General features: G+C 39.7%; 1 protein-coding gene across 1 annotated transcript; it reads left to right on the forward strand.

The window, feature by feature from the left end:
- Positions 1-1959: 1959 nt before the first annotated feature.
- Positions 1960-7777, forward strand: LOC123791624 (olfactory receptor 6C2). Its single transcript, XM_045796468.2, has 2 exons — positions 1960-2003; positions 6802-7777. The coding sequence occupies exon 2, from the start codon at positions 6830-6832 to the stop codon at positions 7775-7777; it is 948 nt and encodes a 315-aa protein (XP_045652424.2). The 5' UTR covers positions 1960-2003; positions 6802-6829.
- Positions 7778-20590: the final 12813 nt, after the last annotated feature.

The raw sequence follows: 20590 nt of genomic DNA on the forward strand, positions 1-20590 counted from the left end.
CCTTAACCTATCTTGTGGATACCTCTACAATGATACATTATTTTGTATGCATGGTAGATTTTTTAAAAATAAGTCTTATTTAAAAATTCTGCAATAATACAACTCTATGGTATTGTAAATCCCATTGGTGAATCCATGAAAAAATTATTATAATATAATCATAATATGATTATATGTTTGAAAAATCTAAGAGAATCATCTGTTAGAAAAGATGACTCGTTATAAGATATATTTATTAAGATCAAGTCCTTTCTAAATACAAAAATATTAGTTAGATATATTACATATATCAATGTATTACCTACAATTAGTAAAAAAAAAAAAAAGGTAAGATAAAGGGATGAAAGAAAATTTAGAAATATCTAGGACTAAACCTTTTTGAAGTTGCACAATGTATATGCATGATATGATTCATTCTTATTACTTAAAATCCTACAAATATGGGGTACCTGGGTGGCTCAGCTATTAAGCATCTCCTTCGGCTCAGGTCAGGATCCCAGGACCCTGGGATGGAGCCCCGCATTGGGCTGACTGCTCAGCGGGAGGCCTGCTTCTCCCTCTCACACTCCCCTTGCTTGTTTTCCCTCTCTCCTTGTCTCTCTCTGTCAAATAAATAAATAAAATCTTAAACAAACAAATAAAAGCCAACATATAAAATCATAGTTTTCATAAATCTTAAATTCACTGTTTATCCGCTTTCTATTCCCCAGACCAAAAATTTGAATACTTATTGGCATGATAAGAACCTATTCCAGGGTGCCTGAGTGGCTAAGTCACCTAAGAGTCTGCCTTTGACTCTGGTCATGATCCCAGGGTCTTGGGAATGAGCCCTGAGTCAGGCACCCTGTTCATGGGGGAGTCTCCTTCTCCCTCTGCCCCTCACCTCCAATTCCTTCATGTGTTTGTGCAGTCTCTCTCTCTCAAATAAATAAATAAAATCTTAAAAAAAGAACATATTCATATAATATATTGTCTTCCATAACATAAATCCTAATAATAAATAAAACTTTATTGTGTGAAAAATCTTAAAAAGAAGAATAATTTTAAAAACAAATTCTTGCCTTAATTAAAATATAAAATGAAAATTAGGGAAAGAATCAGAGAGGGAGACAAACCATGAGAGACCATGGACTCTGGAAAACAAACTGAGGGTTTCGGGGTGGGGGGGGGAAGAGGGGGATGGGATACCCAGGTGATAGGTATTAAGGAGGGCATGTGTTGTGATGAGCACTGGGTGTTATACACAACTATTGAATCATTGAACACTACATCAAAAACTAATGATGTACTATATGGTGGCTAACGGAAAATAATAAAAAAAGAAAAAGAAAAAAGGAAGAAAGAAAAGAAAATTAGGGAAAGAAAGCCATAGAAGCGATGCTGGTATAATAAAAAGTAATGATAAAGAGAGATTAGCTTTATTTATTCAAGCATTTTGCAACAAGGGCCTTTTCTCCTTTCTTCAATATAGGAGCTTTCCTTCTTAATCATGACACATGTATTAATCATGAGCCCTAATCTACCATCATCAAACCATAACTCCTAAAGCAACTAATATGAAACCATACAAGCTTTTTCCAGATCTCTAAACAGTCATCTCATCTCCAATCTACTGTAATACATATTTCAAATTCTCAGGGGCAGATATTTCACAGCAGAAATTATTAGAGCCGTGGTTTTTACTCGAGTGAAGTGTTTTTGAGTCATCCATGTAACCATGGTCTTATCAAGCATCGTCTGTAGGTAGAATAAAAAATATATCTGCCATATATATTTTTTCCTGTTTCTCAAATGTAGGTAAATATTCCTGTGATTAAAAAAATAAATTCATCCTGTGATATCATTGAACATAGTAATTTTTTCAATACATATTTTCATATTAGATAATTTACAAACAAAATGATATCATGGGAGATTAGATAAGGCAAAATATTTTTATTATTAAAGTCTCCTATACCCATATCTTTAGGAAGTGTAGTAGAGATTTCAGTCAGGCTTGCACACTTTTTCTCATTAGTACGATGGGCACCTAGCCTCTGTCTGATGCTGTCGTTCTATCTTATTGTCTCAAAGGACAGCATCCCTGTTGCTGTCTATTTTAGTTGCTTTGCCAAAATTCATTAAGCAAAAGATTCCTTGGTGACATTAGACCCCAGGGCACTGAGGATCCTTTGCTTTATTCACACAAGTGATCCCAGTGCACCCCCAGAAAATAGAGCAGAGGAGCACAAATATCATTATTTTTGGAGCAGGAAAGCCAACTCCTGGCTCAGAACAATCAGAGCTCTTCCAACACCCAGAGAAAATTTGTTTGGTTCTCCTCCCTTACATTAAGTTTTCTTCCTTTCTTGACAGAAACCAAAGGAAAATGCTTCCAAGGTTTAAAATAAGAGTCTCTAATGAGAGTCTTTACATGATATGAAAACAGAAAACTCAAAGAACTCAAGACCCTCCAGAAAATGCCTGAAGAGTGACTGTGAGTTGATGATTCCGTTGGACCTGGGCTGAGGCACATCTCCTTCCACACCACACAGTGAAACACAGGAAGAAGCTGCCAGCTGAAACCACAAATAATTACCCAAAGAGTAAGTACTGTAGGTAGACATGAGAATTACTTTCTCTTTTAAAAGGTAAGAGAAAGAAATATTTGTTGGCATCTTCTTCTGTAATGTGGTTACTTAAGCTTAGTTTAACTTTTAATGTGGAAAACTATAGTCATGTTATCAACTATTCAACAGCCTTTTGTAAGGTCATAGCCAGAGCTATATATTTGCATCTGTAAGTTGTCACCATGTAGTGTAATTTCAAGAACATACAGAAATATGCCTTTCAATCCCTGGAATTTGTACCCAAAAAGAATATTACATTGCTTAAAATGTCAACATTTTCTAATTTGTAAATATCCTCTATGATGAAAAAATTAAACAGAACTAATTCGATCCCTCCTAAAAACCTATTAGTTCAACAGAAATGTTCTCTTAATACCTAATTCCTCAATAACAATAATTTGAGTAATTTGATGGCTAAGGAGAAAGAGGCCACTTTATTGTTCACAGAGCACAGTTCAGGATAGCAAGGTTGAGAAGAGTATTTCACTCGGGCAACTTCTGCCTGGTGTGGTGTGTATCCAGAGGGGAAGTATGAAAAAGGAGATCAGAGCAGGATGTCAATTTTTAGTTACTTTGTAGTTAGTTCTACTTATTGCCCTTTTTGTAGCCCTGAAGTGGTTAGAGAGAATAAATTCTTATACAAACCAAATATCAAAGGACAAAGCAAAGAATAAGCCATAGTAAATTATTAGCACACTATGTTACTTGCATGAAAGAGAAATCATTAATAAATTGAGCTTTTCTAAAATAAGCAAAAATAAAATTGCCCAGAGAAAGAGGGTTGAGGGGAAATGAAAAATCTCAGAAAGTTTGAAAACAAAGAACTCTGTTTTTCTTTCCTTGTATAAGCCATTGGTTAGTATCAGAGGCTCACAAAGAGATCACTCTTTAGGAGTGGAAGAGTCATCAAAGAAACAATTTCAGTGATTTGAGAAACCTTGAGAGTTTAAGCATTAGGTAAACGCCATGTGACAGGCTGTCCTTACATAAGGTTGGCCAGTAGCTTTTTTAAAAAAATATTTTATTTATTTGAGAGAGAGAGCAGGGAGCCCGACTCAAAGCTCAATCCCAGGACTCTGGGACCATGACCTGAGCTGAAGGCAGACACAACTGACTGAGCCCCCCAGGTGCCCCTAATGTTGGCCAGTAGCTTTGCTAGTGTCTTCACTTTAGTTGTGCCAGGTCTGCACTATTTCCTTTATCAGAGTTTTTCATTAGAGTCCCTTCAGGAGTGTCCATTTTCCTGTGATGGTCCCTTTAAAGCAAGGTTTGCCCTGCTATATACCCCGCATAAGCCTTTAGAAGGCACAAATCCATAGGAAGAGAGGAATTAATGTTGCCAGACTCAGAGGGCTCATGCCATTTGGAGGAACTATTTTAAAACCAACCTAGTGAAAAATCATTCATATAGCAAACTAATTGATGTCTCCTGGGGAGATACTATGCCATTCAGTAATGGAGAAATAGCAGAAACCCTAGGGACTATGTTTTCAGATAGGACGTATTTTCATAGCTACCATTATAAATAATTAATGCTAATTGAGGACTAGCAGGAGTTACTGCTCCACAAACAGAAATAGAGTCTTTCCTTTGTCGAATAATATACATGATGGTCACACATGATATCAACAAAATAATAAGACTCATACTATGGGAAAAGGGAGCCAGTTACTGTTTTACTCATCCTTCATGTGTATCTCCAGCTATAATATAAATATATAAATAAGGTGACTGCACATGCTGTCACAGCACTGATTGGAGGAAGGGAGGTGTGGATAGGAGTGATGAGGTGGGTCAACAAACTTCCTTAATTGTCTCGGTGGAGCTCAAACATTCACATGCATATGAAATTCTTGATCACCATAATGCAAAATAAGAATGTTGAGCAACCTAACCGGAATAGACATTAAATAAGATAGCTCAGTCTAAGTACACAGACAACTCTTTTTTGTTTCTTCAGTTTACATTTACATAACAACATTCTTGTGTCAGACATAGGGAATAAAGGGATATATAAAAACATAACCTCTGTTTTGGAGAAGCTTACAGTAACATAGCAGAGAAATGTAAGTATATGGAAGCATACCATGTGATCCATTTCAAGAAAGAGTGAGCAGCAGGTGTTTATAAATAACATGGTATCATAATCTCACATACTCTGGGAGGGTGAATGAAGATTTCTTTGGAAAACTGATACCTAAGGAGAATTCTGAATGACCCATTGATATGAATCAAATATTAGCCGTTGAAGAGAAGACAACATGTGAAAAATATGAAGGATCCAAGCAGTCAATGTTTGTGGAATTAAGTTATCAGAAAGAACGGTAAGGAATTTGTAAGTGATGAAATGAGAAAATAAGGAAGGTCCTGTCCATGAAGAGCCTTGCAGGACACACACAAGAGACTAATTTTTGTCAATAAATAGTTAACACTAGAAGAGAAGGCTTGGAGAAGGACCATGATGTCACGTTGAATTCATGGTGTATGAAGTGTCTGTAGAACATCTAACAGGTGATGCACACTTAGCAATTGTTTTATATGGAAAAGTCCAGCCTGTGGAATTCATTATATAAATGACAATAAAATCAATTGCATGAAGTGAAATCCTCTTGGAGAGCATGGAGTAAGAAGAAGAACAAAGAGAAAACAAGAAAAGAGAGGTCTCAATACAAAATATTGGGGAACAGAAATACTTCATAGGTGAATAGAGGATGAGGAGACTGTAGGTCACTAAAAAGAGAGATATAGGGCTCCTGGGTGGCTCAGTTGGTTGGGCAACTGCCTTCGGCTCAGGTCGTGTTCCCAGGGTCCTGGGATTGAGTCCCACATCAGGTTCCCCCTGCAGGAAACCTGCTTCTCCCTCTACCTCTGCCTGCCACTCCCCTTGCTGTGCTCTCTCTCTCTCTCTGTCAAACGAATAAATAAAATCTTTTAAAAAGAGGGAGAGAGGCAAGAAGAAAATCAGGATGCTGGCATGGAATCCATTTGAAGAATGATGGAACATTAACTTTAAAAAATATTGTGGGGATCTCAGGCAAAACAACTACAAAAAAAATATGCCGATGGCCTCAATGGTAATACCGTTCCTGTGGGTGCTAGAGCAGTGGGAGGTTGGATATGAAAGTCAGGTTGCAGAACCTTAAGACCTAAACTAAGTAGGGGTAAGATGAGAAGGTAGAGATGATAGTATCTTTCCAAAGGAATTAAAAATATAATTAAAGATGCACAGCCTGTGGGGAGCCTGGGTGGCTCAGTCAGTTAAGTGTTCCACTCTTGTTTTCAGCTCAGGTCATGATCTCAGGGTAGTGAGATCGAGCCCCGAGTTGGGCATGGGGCACTGGGCATGGAAGCTGTTTAAGATTCCCTCCCTTCCTCTCCTCCTGCCTCTCCCCTTCCCTCTCTAGAAGAAGAAGAAGAAGAAGAAGAAGAAGAAGAAGAAGAAGAAGAAGAAGAAGAAGAAGAAGCAGCAGCAGCACAGCCTCTGGAAGACTGTAGTTATTGATATTAAACATAGATTTCATCTCAGGGCTTTTGAGAGATATGGAGCCACAGATGACTGAAAAATAACATGTATGCATATAAAAATATTCCTTTTCTTACACTATAGATAAAATAGTTGTCTATCAAACCATCTTTGAATTAAGAACGAGGAATATAAGCAGATAAGAATAAAGAGGTAAAGGAAAATCTCTGGATCCAGTGCTGTGTTTTGTTGTCATTATTGTTTAGTTGTTTTCCAGAGGAAATGCATGTTACCCTTAAAACAACCCTTTGATAATAACAACTGAAGAGAAGCCATGCTCTTTGTTATCTGGATATGATAAATATCCAAAGTTTGTTTTGGATAAACATTTAAGTACACATTAAGTAACATCACCTTTTTTCCCTCTAACTTCCTTGTAAATTCAATCCACGTGATGAATTATAATCAACATGTATGGATGCAAATTTTGAGGAGCAAAGATTGATCTGGGGAAACGTCGGATTGTTTTACAGAAACGTGAATTCTGAAGGAATAATCTTTACTGCTCATACGTGGAATATTCAGGAGGGCTAACTGAATAGTGGGAATATTGATTATGATGTGAAATGAGAAAATAAATATAGACTTGGTTTGCTTGGCTTTTATACTCAGTCTTTTGCTACAGAATTCAAATATTGATCTCCTCATAAAAATCTTTTATTTTCACATGCTGATTGGTAGATTTCAAAAGTCAGTGATGAGAAACTACACAGCAATAACAACTTTTATCCTGCTGGGACTGACAGATGACCCACAACTGCAAACCCTGCTTTTTGTCTTTCTACTTCTCACCTATATCTTGAGTGTAACAGGGAACCTGACTATTATCACCCTCACATTGGTAGACTCCCATCTTAAAACTCCTATGTACTTTTTTCTCAGAAATTTCTCCTTCTTAGAAGTCTCATTCACCACTGTCTCTATTCCTAGATTCCTGTACAGTATATCAACTGGGGACAATACCATTACCTACAATGCTTGTGCAAGTCAATTATTTTTTATTATTCTCTTTGGAGCAACAGAATTTTTTCTCCTGGCCACCATGTCCTATGATCGCTATGTTGCCATCTGTAATCCCCTGCGTTACATGACCATCATGAATAATAGGGTGTGCACCTTATTTGTCCTGTGCTGTTGGGTGTCTGGCTTGATGATCATTCTCCCACCCCTTAGCTTGGGCCTCCAGCTGGAATTCTGTGACTCCAATGCCATTGATCATTTTGGCTGTGACGCAGGTCCCCTCCTGAAGATCTCATGTTCAGATACGTGGGTAATAGAACAAATGGTTATCCTTGTGGCTGTATTTGCACTCGTTATCACCCTACTGTGTGTACTTCTGTCCTACACATACATCATCAGGACAATTTTGAGATTCCCTTCTGTTCAACAACAAAAAAAGGCCTTTTCTACCTGCTCGTCCCACATGATTGTGGTGTCCATCACCTATGGCAGCTGCATCTTCATCTATATCAAGCCATCAGCAAAAGAAGAGGTGGCCATAAATAAAGGTGTTTCGGTGCTCACTACTTCTGTTGCACCCCTGTTGAACCCCTTCATTTACACCTTGAGGAATAAGCAAGTGAAGCAAGCTTTTAATGATTTCATAAAGAAGATAACATTTCTCCCAAAGAACCTGAAGTTTTGACAAATCAGTAAAAAATGAAAGAATAAAATCCTCTAAATATTTAACTACAGCTTCTGACTTGTTTCATTGCTTTGTGACTATGAATTAGTCATATTAACTCTTTCAAAGACATTTAATAATACATCCTAATCTCAACTTTTAAAAAATTTTTTTATTATATTATGTTAGTCACCATACAGTACATCCCTGGTTTCTGATGCAAACTTCGATGATTCATTAGTTGGGTCTAACACCCAGTGCACCATGCAATACGTGCCTTCCTTACTACCCATCACCAGTCTATTCCATTCCCCCACCCCCTCCCCTCTGAAGCCCTCAGTTTGTTTCTCAGAGTCCATATTCTCTCATGTTTCATTCCCCCTTCTGATTACCCCCCCTTTCTTTATCCCTTTCTTCCTCTACCTATCTTCCTAGTTCTTACGTTCCATAGATGAGAGAAATCATATGATAGTTGTCTTTCTCTGCTTGACTTATTTCACTTAGCATTATCTCCTCCAGTGCCGTCCATGTTGTAGCAAATGTTGAGAACGCATTCTTTCTGATAGCTGAGTAATATTCCATTGTATATATGGACCACAGCTTCTTAATCCAGTCATCTGTTGAATGGCATCTCGGTTCCTTCCACGGTTTAGCTATTGTGAACAATGCTGCTATGAACACTGGGGTGCATATGGCCCTTCACTACATCTGTATCTTTGGGGTAAATACCCAGTAGTGCAATGGCTGGGTCATAGGGTAGCTCAATTTTTAACTTTTTAAGGGACCTCCACACTGTTTTCCAGAGTGGCTACACCAACCTGCATTCCCACCAACAATGTAGGAGGGATCCCCTTTCTCCACATCCTCTCCAGCAATTGCTGTTTCCTGTCTTGTTAATTTTTGCCATTCTTACTGGCGTAAGCTGGTATCTTAGTGTGGTTTTGATTTGAATTTCCCTGATGGCTAATGATTTTGAACATTTTTTCATGTGTCTGTTGGGCATTTGTATGTCTTCATTGGAAACGTGTCTGTTCATATACTTCTGCCCATTTTATGATTTGTTTCTCGTGTATTGAGTTTGAGAAGTTCTTCGTAGATCTTGGATACCAGTCTTTTATCTGTAGCATCATTTGCAATTATATTCTCCCATTCCATGGGCTGCCTCTTAATTTTTTTGATTGTTTCCTTGGCTGTGCAGAAGGTTTTTATCTTGATGTAGTGCCACATGTTCATTTTATCTTTTGTTTCTCTTGCCTTTGGAGATGTGTCATGAAAAAGGTTGCTTGGCCGATGTCGTAGAGGTTGTTGCCTATGCTCTCCTCTAGGATTCTGATGGATTCCTGTCCCACATCGAGGTCTTTCATCCATTTGGAGTTTATTTTTGTGTATGGTGTGAGAGAGTGGTCAAGTTTCATTCTTTTGCATGTAGCTGTCCAATTTTCCAGCACCATTTATTGAAGAAACTGTCTTTTTTCCACTGGATGTTTTTTTCTGCTTTATCGAAGATTAGTTGCCCAAAGTGCTGAGGGTCCATTTCTGGGTTCTCTATTCTTTTTTTTTTTTTAATGATTTTTTATTATATTATGTTAGTCACCATACAGTACATCCCCGGTTTCCGATGTAAGGCTCGATGATTCATTAGTTGTGTATAACACCCAGTGCACCATGCAATACGTGCCCTCCTTACTACCCATCACCGGTCTATCCCATTCCCCCACCCCCCTCCCCTCTGAAGTCCTCAGTTTGTTTCTCATAGTCCATAGTCTCTCATGTTTCATTCCCCCTTCTGATTACCCCCCCTTTCTTTATCCCTTTCTTCCCCTACCGATCATCCTAGTTCTTATGTTCCATAGATGAGAGAAATCATATGATAGTTGTCTTTCTCTGCTTGACTTATTTCACTTAGCATTATCTCCTCCAGTGCTGTCCATGTTGTAGCAAATGTTGAGAACTCGTTCTTTCTGATAGCTGAGTGATATTCCATTGTATATATGGACCACAACTTCTTAATCCAGTCATCTGTTGAAGGGCATCTCGGCTCCTTCCACGATTTAGCTATTGTGGACATTGCTGCTATGAACATTGGGGTGCATATGGCCCTTCTCTTCACTACGTCTGTATCTTTGGGGTAAATACCCAGTAGTGCAATGGCTGGATCATAGGGTAGCTCAATTTTTAACTTTTTAAGGGACCTCCACACTGTTTTCCAGAGTGGCTGTACCAACTTGCATTCCCACCAACAATGTAGGAGGGATCCCCTTTCTCCACATCCTCTCCAACAATTGTTGTTTCTTGCCTTGTCTATTTTTGCCATTCTAACTGGCGTAAGGTGGTATCTCAGTGTGGTTTTGATTTGAATTTCCTTGATGGCTAATGATTTTGAACATTTTTTCATGTGTCTGTTAGCCATTTGTATGTCTTCATTGGAAAAGTGTCTGTTCATATCTTCTGCCCATTTTTTGATTTGTTTATTTGTTTCTCGTGTATTGAGTTTGAGAAGTTCTTTGTAGATCTTGGATACCAGTCCTTTATCTGTAGTGTCATTTGCAAATATCTTCTCCCATTCCGTGGGCTGCCTCTTAGTTTTTCTGACTGTTTCCTTGGATGTGCAGAAACTTTTAATCTTGATGAAGTCCCATAAATTCATTTTATCTTTTGTTTCTCTTGCCTTTGGGGATGTGTCATGAAAAAGGTTGCTGTGGCTGATGTCGTAGAGGTTGCTGCCTATGTTCTCCTCTAGAATTTTGATGGATTCCTGTCTCACATCGAGGTCTTTCATCCATTTGGAGTTTATTTTTGTGTATGGTGTGAGAGAGTGGTCAAGTTTCATTCTCTTGCATGTAGCTGTCCAATTTTCCCAGCACCATTTATTGAAGAGACTGTCTTTTTCCCACCGGATGTTTTTTCCTGCTTTATCAAAGATTAGTTGCCCAAAGAGCCGAGGGTCCATTTCTGGGCTCTCTATTCTGTTCCATTGGTCTATGTGTCTGTTTTTGTGCCAGTACCATGCTGTCTTTGTGATCACAGCTTTGTAGTACAGCTCGAAATCTGGCATTGTGATGCCCCCAGCTTTGTTTTTCCTTTTCAACAGTTCCTTGGAGATTCGGGGCCTTTTCTGTTTCCATACAAATTTAAGGACTGTTTGTTCCAGTTCTTTGAAAAATGTCCTTGGTATTTTGATCGGGATAGCATTGAAAGTGTAGATTGCTCTGGGTAGCATGGACATTTTAACTATGTTAATTCTTCCGATCCATGAGCATGGAATATCTTTCCATCTTTTTATGTCTTCCTCAATGTCTTTTAAGAGTGATTTATAGTTTCTAGAATATAGGTCCTTTACGTCTCTGGTTAAGTTAATTCCAAGGTAACCTATGGTTTTTGGTGCTATTGTAAATGGGATGGATTCCCTAATTTCTCTTTCTTCGGTCTCGTTATTCGTGTATAGAAATGCAACTGATTTCTGAGCATTTATTTTGTATCCTGCCACGTTACTGAATTGCTCTATAACTTCTAATAGTTTGGGAGTGGCTTCTTTTGGGTTTTCCATATAGAGTATCATGTCATCTGCAAAGAGAGACATTTTGACTTCTTCTTTGCCAATTTGAATACCTTTGATCCCTTTTTGTCGTCTGATTGCTGTTGCAAGGACTTCTAGTACTATGTTGAATAATAGTGGCGAGAGTGGGCATCCTTGTCGAGTTCCTGATCTTAAGGGAAAGGCTTCCAGCTTTTCCCCATTGAGAATAATATTTGCAGTAGGCTTTTCATAGATGGCTTTTATGAGATTGAGAAATGTACCTTCTATTCCTACACTCTGAAGGGTTTTAATCAGGAAAGGATGCTGTATTTTGTCAAATGCTTTTTCTGCATCTATTGAGAGAATCGTATGATTTCTGAATTTTTGTTTCTGGATAAAATCTAAGACACTGATAGATTTTCGAATGTTGAACCACCCTTGCATCCCAGGGATGAATCCCACTTGGTCATGATGGCTAATCCTTTTAATGTACTGTTGGATTCTATTAGCCAGGATCTTGTTGAGGATTTTGGCATCCATATTCATTAGGGAAATTGGTCTGTAATTCTCCTTTTTGATGGGGTCTTTGCCTAGTTTGGGGATCAAGGTAATATTGGCCTCATAGAATGAGTTTGGTAGCTTTCCTTCTGTTTCTATTTTTTGAAATAGCTTTAGGAGAATAGGTATTATTTCTTCTTTGAAAGTTTGGTAGAATTCCCCAGGAAAACCATCCGGGCCTGGAGTTTTATTTTTTGGAAGATTGTTGATCACTGACTCAATCTCTTCATAATTAATTGGCCTGTTTAAAAAATCAATTTCTTCCTGCTTCAGTCTTGGTAGTTTATGGGTTTCCAGGAAGGCCTCCATCTCTTCCAGATTGCTTAGTTTATTGGCATAAAGCTGTCGATAAAAGTTTCTAATAATCCTTCCAATTTCATTGGTGTTGGTCATGACCTCTCCTTTTTCATTCATAATTTTATTAATTTGGGTCCTTTCTCTATTATTTTGGATAAGACTTGCCAGAGGTCTCTCAATTTTTTTAATTCTCTCAAAGAACCAGCTTCTAGTTCTGTTGATCTGCTCTACTGTATTCCTGGTTTCTACTTCATTGATTTCTGCTCTAATCTTGGTCAACTGCTTAATCGTGAGTGGATAACCTGTCCCTCTGTTGCTGTTCCAGCTTCTTGAGGTGCGAATATGAAAACTGCATTTTAGATTTTTCTATTCTTTTGAGTGAGGCTTGGATGGCTATGTATTTCCCCCTTAGGACTGCCTTTGCAGTATCCCAAAGGTTTTGGACCATTGTTTTTCATTCTCGTTGGTCTCCATAAATTGTTTAAATTGATTTTTGATTTCCTGGTTTATCGAGTCATTCCTGAGCAGGATGGTTCTTAGTCTCCAAGTGTTTGAGTTTCTTCCAAATTTTTCCTTGTGGTTGAGTTCCAATTTCAAAGTGTTGTGGTCTGAAAAAATGCAGGGAATAATTTCAGTCTTTTGGCATCGGTTGAGACCTGTTTTGTCTCCCAGAACATGGTCTATTCTAGAGAATGTTCCATGGGCATTAGAATAGAATGAGTATTCTTTGTTTCTGGATTGTAGTGTTCTATATATATCCATGAGGTCCAACTCGTCGAGTATGGCATTCTCAGCCTTTGTTCCTTTACTGAGTTTTTGCAAGGGCGTTCTATTTCTGATAGTGGGGTGTTGAAGTCCCCTACTATTAATGTATTTTTATCTATATGTCTCCTTATTCTGGTTAAGAGTTGGCTTTTGAATTTTGCTGTTCCCCTGATGGGGGTATATATATTTATAATTGTCATCTCCACTTGTTGGATACATCCATTAATAATAATATAGTGCCCTCTGTGTCTCTAACTATAGTCTTTAGTTTAAAATCCAATCTGTCTGATATGAGAATTGCTACAACAGCTTTCTTTTGAGGTCCATTGGCATGAAAGATGGTATTCCATCCCTTTACTTTCAGTCTGAATGTATCTGTAGGTTCAAAATGAGTCTCTTGTAGACAGCAAATGGATGGGTCATGTCTTTTTATCTGATCTGCAACCCTGTGCCATTTATGCAAGCATTCAGGCCATTTACGTTGAGACTGAGTATTGAGAGATATGATTTTAATGATGCCACATTGCCAGTAATGTCTTTGTTTCTATAGATTGTGACTTTCTGTCCTGTATCACTCTTGGGGCCTTTTTACCTTTATAGAACCTCCCTTAATATCTCCTGTAGGGCTGGTTTCGTGGTTTCGAAATTGGTCAATGACTGGCGATTTTGGAAGGTCTTCATTTCTCCATCAATTCTGAATGACAGCCTGCTAGATAAAGGATCCTTGGCTGCATGTTTTTCTCTGAAAGAGCATTAAAAATGCCCCCCCCCCCAACCCTTTCTCTCATTCTGGGTCTGTGTAGACAGGTCTGATGTAATTCTGATACCTTTGCCTTCGTATGTGAGAGATTTCTTTGCCCTGGCTGCTTTCAATACTGTATCCTTGGATCTAATATTTGCAAAATGCACTATGATGTGACATGGAGTAGGTTTGTCGTGGTTGAGCTTGGGAGGGGTCCTCTCTGCCTCTTGGACACGAAAGCTTGTTTCCTTTGCTAGATTATGGAAGTTTTCAGGTACAATTTGTTCAAATATCTCTTCTAGACCTCTGTTTTTCTCCACCCCCTCAGGGATGCCGATGATTCTGACATTGGATCATCTCATTGAGTCAGTGATCTCCCATAACCTACATTTGTGGGCATGGATTTTTTTAAGTCCAGCTTCTATTTTCACCTTTTCTTCTACTAAACCATCCTCCAATTCACTAACACGTTGTTCTGCCTCAGTGACCCTGGCCGTCAGAGTCTCTAGTTTTGACTGCACTTGGCCCATAGAATTTTTAATTTCTGCCAGATTCACTCTCATTTCCGCCCTTAGAGATTCTATATTCTCATTAACATTTTCGTTAATACTTTTTTCAAGTCTACACATCATCTTGACCATTGTTACTTTGAATTCCATTTCTGATAATTTGGTTATACCCATATCCATTAGTTCTGTGGCAGAGGCCACAGACTCATTGTCTTTTCTTGGGGGGGGGTATTCCTCCTTCTCATCATTCTGATGAGGAGAGATTGCGGGGTTGTCCAGAGCCCAAATTATTGGCTGGTACCCAGGCCGTGAGCCCTTGTTTTATAGGGACCTTAGGTATGTGGGCTTCTTGATTTTTCAGCCTGCCTTCTGGGGGAGGGGCCTATCACACTGATACTCAGGCAACCCTGTTTGGGTAGAGTCTCCATGTCCCCTGCAAGGGGGGATGGGGATGGGCCCACTGTAAGCCAGTATTTCCAGGCTTTTGTTCTCTGGCAGCTTTCCCTGGTGGTTTGCTGTGCCTCTTCTGAGAGTCAGAGCAGCAGTGGCCAAACCTCAGCCTCTGTCAGAACAGAGGGATCGCGGACCGTTCTCCATTGATGTTCTGGCCACTTTAACTCTGTTTCTGTTGGTGCTACTCAACCCTTCAGCATCCCGGGATGTGCGCTCCACAGCCGGCATCCCAGCCCTCACTTCCAGGGCCGGCGTATCTCTGTCCTCTGTGTTTCTAACACCGCCAGCCACCAGCTGTCAGCTGCTCCCATGCGCTTCCGGAGTTCCCGGTCTCAGTCTGTTTCCAGTGAGCACACCGGATTCCGTGAAAATCTGGTAGCGGGTGCGCTCCCTGTTCACGGTCCCAGTCTGTTCTCTCTCGGGTGCCAGTCTGCGAGTTCCCCCGCTGCCCTGTGCAGGTGGCTACCGCTTCCCAGCGCCCGAACACGGCGGCTCCCTCCCCCTTCCGTTTATCTTCCAATTTCTGTGTGCGGTTTCACGGCTCCCCGCTTCGTACCCCAATACTCAGCGCTGGAGATGTTCATTTGTAGAGATCCAGATGTATCTTCCTGCGTCTCAGGCTGATTCCATGGATGTTCAGGCTGGTCTGGTACCTATCCAGCTCGACTCAGGGGACCGGCTGAAAAAGGGGTCCCCTACTCCTCTGCCATCTTCGTCCATCAACCCATCCTAATCTCACCTTAATCAAACTTCTTTTTCTTTCAAACCAAACTCATTTACCCCACTGTAAAACTATAAAATATATTTCCAAGTAATTAAACTTAACTCCACTTCTGACTTAGTCTTTTCTTCAATAATCTAGGGAAGGAAGGAAAGTAGTAATATTTAAAACTATATAAATTCTGTAATAGACACATTACATAGTAACAAAGCTAGTTTATTCCCCTAATCAAAGCCATCAAAATTAATATCATAATCTAAGACCCAAATACAATATAGAAAACAGCAACAACAAAGACGCATCAAAATAAACCAAATAAGGCATTCTAGGCTAATTAAAATAATGACAACAACAAGTGGAAACAGAGATATCGAAGGGAATTTGGGAATAATCAGAATTGAACAGATGGAAACAGCTTCACAAACACTGATCAGACGTATTAATTATGTACTTACGTTTATGACAAAACGTCACTTCAAATGCATAGATTTAATTTGAAACAAATGTAAACAGGGGCACCTGGGTGGCTTAGTGCATTAAGCGTCTGAATCTTGGTTTCAGCTCAGGTCAAGATCTCATGGTGGTGAGATCCGGCCCCGTGATGGGCTCCATGTTCAGGGGGGATTCTGCTTGTTGATTCTCTCCCTTTGCCCTTCCCCCCAGTCACTCATGCTCTCTCTCTCTCAAATAAATAAATCTTTAAAACATAAATAAATAAAAAATATAAAAGCAAATGTAAACATTATGCCACTTAACATAGGTTACAAAATTAGAATAAATGCGTAAGAGCAAATTGGAACACCAAATTTTGAATGATGATGAAATAAGACCATTAGTCACATCAGCACAAAGCTAAGTGAATGATTTAAGAAGGTATCAAGGATACGTAACCAGTAGAAATAGGGAAAAATAAGGAAATACAAAACAGATAAATTTTAAATTTTAAAAGTGGGCTTAAGGAGGGCACATGATGTGATGAGCACTGGGTGTTACACACAACTGATAAATTATTGAGCACTACATCTGAAACTAATGATGTACTATAACTTGGCTAATTGAATTTAAATTAAAAAATAATAAATAATAAATAAAATAAAGGAAAATAAGTAATTATTTAATTAATTAATTACAAATGGGCTTTGAAGGGCTCCTGCATGGCTCAGTCAGATAAGCAGCCAACTCTTGATTTCAGCTCAGGTCATGATCTTGGGGTTGTCAGATAGAGCCCCACTTGGGACTTCTCACTGAGCAGGGAGTCTGCCTGAGATTCTCTCGTTCTCCTTCACCCACCTCCTCTACCCCTTCTCCTGCTTGCCTTCTTTCTCTCTCTTTCTCTCTCAAATAAACAAATAAATCTCTTTTAAAAAATCAATAAAAATAAAAGTGGGCTTTGAAATAGCACCTAAACATCCTTTTTTTTTTTGGTTTAAGATTTTATTTATTTATTCAAGAGAGAGAGGATGAATGGGAGGGAGGGGCAGAGAGAGAGGGAGAAGCAGACTCCCCTGCTGAGCAGAAAGCCCAACTTGGGGTTGAATCCCAGGACCCCAAAATCATTTTTTTTTTTGCTGGGTTTGTACTTAATTTTATTTTTTTTAATTTATTTTTTTATTATTTTTTTTAATTAATGATTTTTTTATTATATTATGTTAGTCACCATACAGTACATCCCCGGTTTCCAATGTAAAGCTCGATGATTCATTAGTTGTGTATAACACCCAGTGCACCATGCAATACATGCCCTCTTTACTACCCATCACCAGTCTATCCCATTCCCCCACCCCCATCCCCTCTGAGGCCCTCAGTTTATTTCTCATAGTCCATAGTCTCTCATGTTTCATTCCCCCTTCTGATTACCCCCCTTTCTTTATCCCTTTCTTCCCCTACTGATCATCCTAGTTCTTATGTTCCATAGATGAGAGAGATCATATGATAGTTGTCTTTCTCTGCTTGACTTATTTCACTTAGCATTATCTCCTCCAGTGCCTTCCATGTTGCAGCAAATGTTGAGAAATCGTTCTTTCTGATAGCTGAGTAATATTCCATTGTATATATGGACCACAACTTCTTAATCCAGTCATCTGTTGAAGGGCATCTCGGCTCCTTCCACGATTATTGTGGACATTGCTGCTATGAACATTGGGGTGCATACGGCCCTTCTCTTCACTACGTCTGTATCTTTGGGGTAAACACCCAGTAGTGCAATGGCTGGATCATAGGGTAGCTCAATTTTTAACTTTTTAAGGGACCTCCACATTGTTTTCCAGAGTGGCTGTACCAACTTGCATTCCCACCAACAATGTAGGAAGGATCCCCTTTCTCCACATCCTCTCCAACAATTGTTGTCTCTTGCCTTGTCTATTTTTGCCATTCTAACTGGCGTAAGGTGGTATCTCAGTGTGGTTTTGATTTGAATTTCCTTGATGGCTAATGATTTTGAACATTTTTTCATGTGTCTGTTAGCCATTTGTATGTCTTCATTGGAAAAGTGTCTATTCATATCTTCTGCCCATTTTTTGATATGTTTATTTGCTTCTCGTGTATTGAGTTTGAGAAGTTCTTTGTAGATCTTGGATACCAGTCCTTTATCTGTAGTGTCATTTGCAAATATCTTCTCCCATTCCGTGGGCTGCCTCTTAGTTTTTTTTGACTGTTTCCTTGGCTGTGCAGAAGCTTTTAATCTTGATGAAGTCCCATAAGTTCAATTTATCTTTTGTTTCTCTTGCCTTTGGGGATGTGTCATGAAAAAGTTTGCTTTGGCCAATGTCGTAGAGGTTGCTGCCTATGTTCTCCTCTAGAATTTTGATGGATTCCTGTCTCACCTCGAGGTCTTTCATCCATTTGGAGTTTATTTTTGTGTATGGGGTGAGAGAGTGGTCAAGTTTCATTCTTTTGCATGTAGCTGTCCAATTTTCCCAGCACCATTTATTGAAGAGACTGTCTTTTTCCCACCGGATGTTTTTTCCTGCTTTGTCAAAGATTAGTTGCCCAAAGAGCCGAGGTCCATTTTGGGTTCTCTTTTCTGTTCCATTGGTCTATGTGTCTGTTTTTGTGCCAGTACCATGCTGTCTTTGTGATCACAGCTTTGTAGTACAGCTCGAAATCCGGCATTGTGATGCCCCCAGTTTTGTTTTTCCTTTTCAACAGTTTCTTGGAGATTCGGAGCCTTTTCTGTTTCCATACAAATTTAAGGACTATTTGTTCCAGTTCTTTGAAAAATGTCCTTGGTATTTTGATCGGGATAGCATTGAAAGTGTAGATTGCTCTGGGTAGCATGGACATTTTAACTATGTTAATTCTTCCGATCCATGAGCATGGAATATTTTTCCATCTTTTTATGTCTTCCTCAATGTCTTTCAAGAGTGATTTATAGTTTCTAGAATATAGGTCCTTTACGAAGGACCCCAAAATCATGACCTGAGACAAATGCAGACACTTAACCAACTAGGCACCTAGGCTCCCATCTTTTAAATTATTTCCATTGGCATGGCACCTGGGAGGCTCAGTCAGTTAAGCATCTGCCTTCAGCTTGGGTCATGGTCCCAGGGTCCTGGGATGGAGCCCCACATAGGGCTCCCTGCTCTGTGGGAGGCCTGCTTCTCCCTCTCCCTCTGCCTGCCACTCTTCCTGCTTGTGCTCTCTCTCTGTCAAATAAATAAATACAATCTTTTTTTAAAAAATTTTTAATAAATAATTTCTATTGGGATAATTTTGAAAATAACTGCATTTTTTGAACTATCAAAGATAAGTCAAACTCTTTTCAAACATTATTATTAATGCCCTTGCAAAACCTCAAAATACATTTTAATTGTATCAAAATGTGGTCAGAAGAAGATTGAGTACATTGACCTATAATACATCATAGGCACAAACAGTGGAGCCTGCAGTCTGATATCAAGCCATGTTCAGTCCCCTACAGCAGTAGTGTAGTTTTGCTGGGAAAGGGATGAGAAAAGACACTGATTGAAAGTATGTACACTGACATAGTAGTTGGGCTCTCTCTCTGCAATCATACAATGTTTACTGATGTGTCTGCTTTTCTCTGGTTATTAAATTGCTTTACCAACATCAAAGAAAAAACTTAAGTTGTCTAAATACTTCAAAATTTATGTAATAAATTTTATATACTATGTTTTGCATGGAAAAAAATCATAGTGGCTTCTGAAATCCCATGTTATGATTTGTTATTCTAATCATTACTTTCTAATCAGAAATGCATTGTGGTAAGGCAAGTCTGTGAGGGTAACATTGTATCGAGATAATTTTGAATCTTCTCTTGTTTGTATATGAAACAAAGTAATTTTCAATTATGATTTATTTCCACACTTATTAATATGTAACATGATACAACTATATTGAGATATGAAGGTTAGAGTCATAGCCCTAGGAGAGAGTTAAGATGGCAGAGGAGTAGGGGATCCCTTTTTCAGCTGGTCCCCTGAGTTGAGCAGGATAGGTACCAGACCATCCTGAAAATCCAAGGAATCAGCCTGAGACACAGGAAGATACATCTGGATTTCTACAAATGAACATCTCCAACAATGAGTATAGATGTACGAAGTGGCGAGCCGTGAAACCGCGCACAGAAATTGGAATATAAACGGAAGGGGGAGGGAGCCGCCGCGTTCGGGCGCCAGGAAACGGTAGCCACCTGCAAGGGGGAGCTGGCGGACTCGCAGACCAGCACCCATGAGAGAGCGGACTGAGATCATGAGCTGGGGAACGCGTGCGACCAGACTGAAATGGAGCTCCAGTGTGCTCACTGGAACCAGACTGAGACCGGGAGCTCCAGAGCGCACAGGGGTGGTGTGGCGGTGTTCGAAACACAAAGGACAGAGACACGCCGGCCCTGGAAGTGAGGGCAAGGACACCGGCTGTGGAGCGCACATCCCGGGACACTGCAGGGTTGAGTAGCACCAACAGAAACACAGTTAAAGTGGCCAAACAATAGTGGGGAGTGGTCTGCTATCCCTCTGCTCTGAGACAGAGGCTGAGATTTGGCCATTGCTGCTCTGACTCTCAGAAGAGGCACAGCAAACCACCAGGGAAAGCTGCCAGAGAACAAAAGCCTGGAAATACTGGCTCACAGTGTGCCCATCCCCATCCCCCCTTGCAGGGGACACAGAGACTCTACGCAAACAGGGTTGCCTGAGTATCGGGGAGACAGGCCCCTCCCCCAGAAGGCAGGCTGAAAAATCAAGACGCCCACATGCCTAAGGTCCCTATAAAACAAGGGTGCACGGCCTGGGTACCGGCCAATAATTTGGGCTCT

Source organism: Ursus americanus, chromosome 24, assembly GCF_024610735.1.
Source record: "Ursus americanus isolate L20-20 chromosome 24, mUrsAme1.1.p, whole genome shotgun sequence".
NCBI classification, from domain to species: Eukaryota; Metazoa; Chordata; class Mammalia; order Carnivora; family Ursidae; genus Ursus; species Ursus americanus.

Excerpts from the sequence above, each read along its gene's own strand:
- LOC123791624 (XM_045796468.2), top strand. The coding sequence starts at position 6,830 with ATGAGAAACTACACAGCAATAACAACTTTTATCCTGCTGGGACTGACA.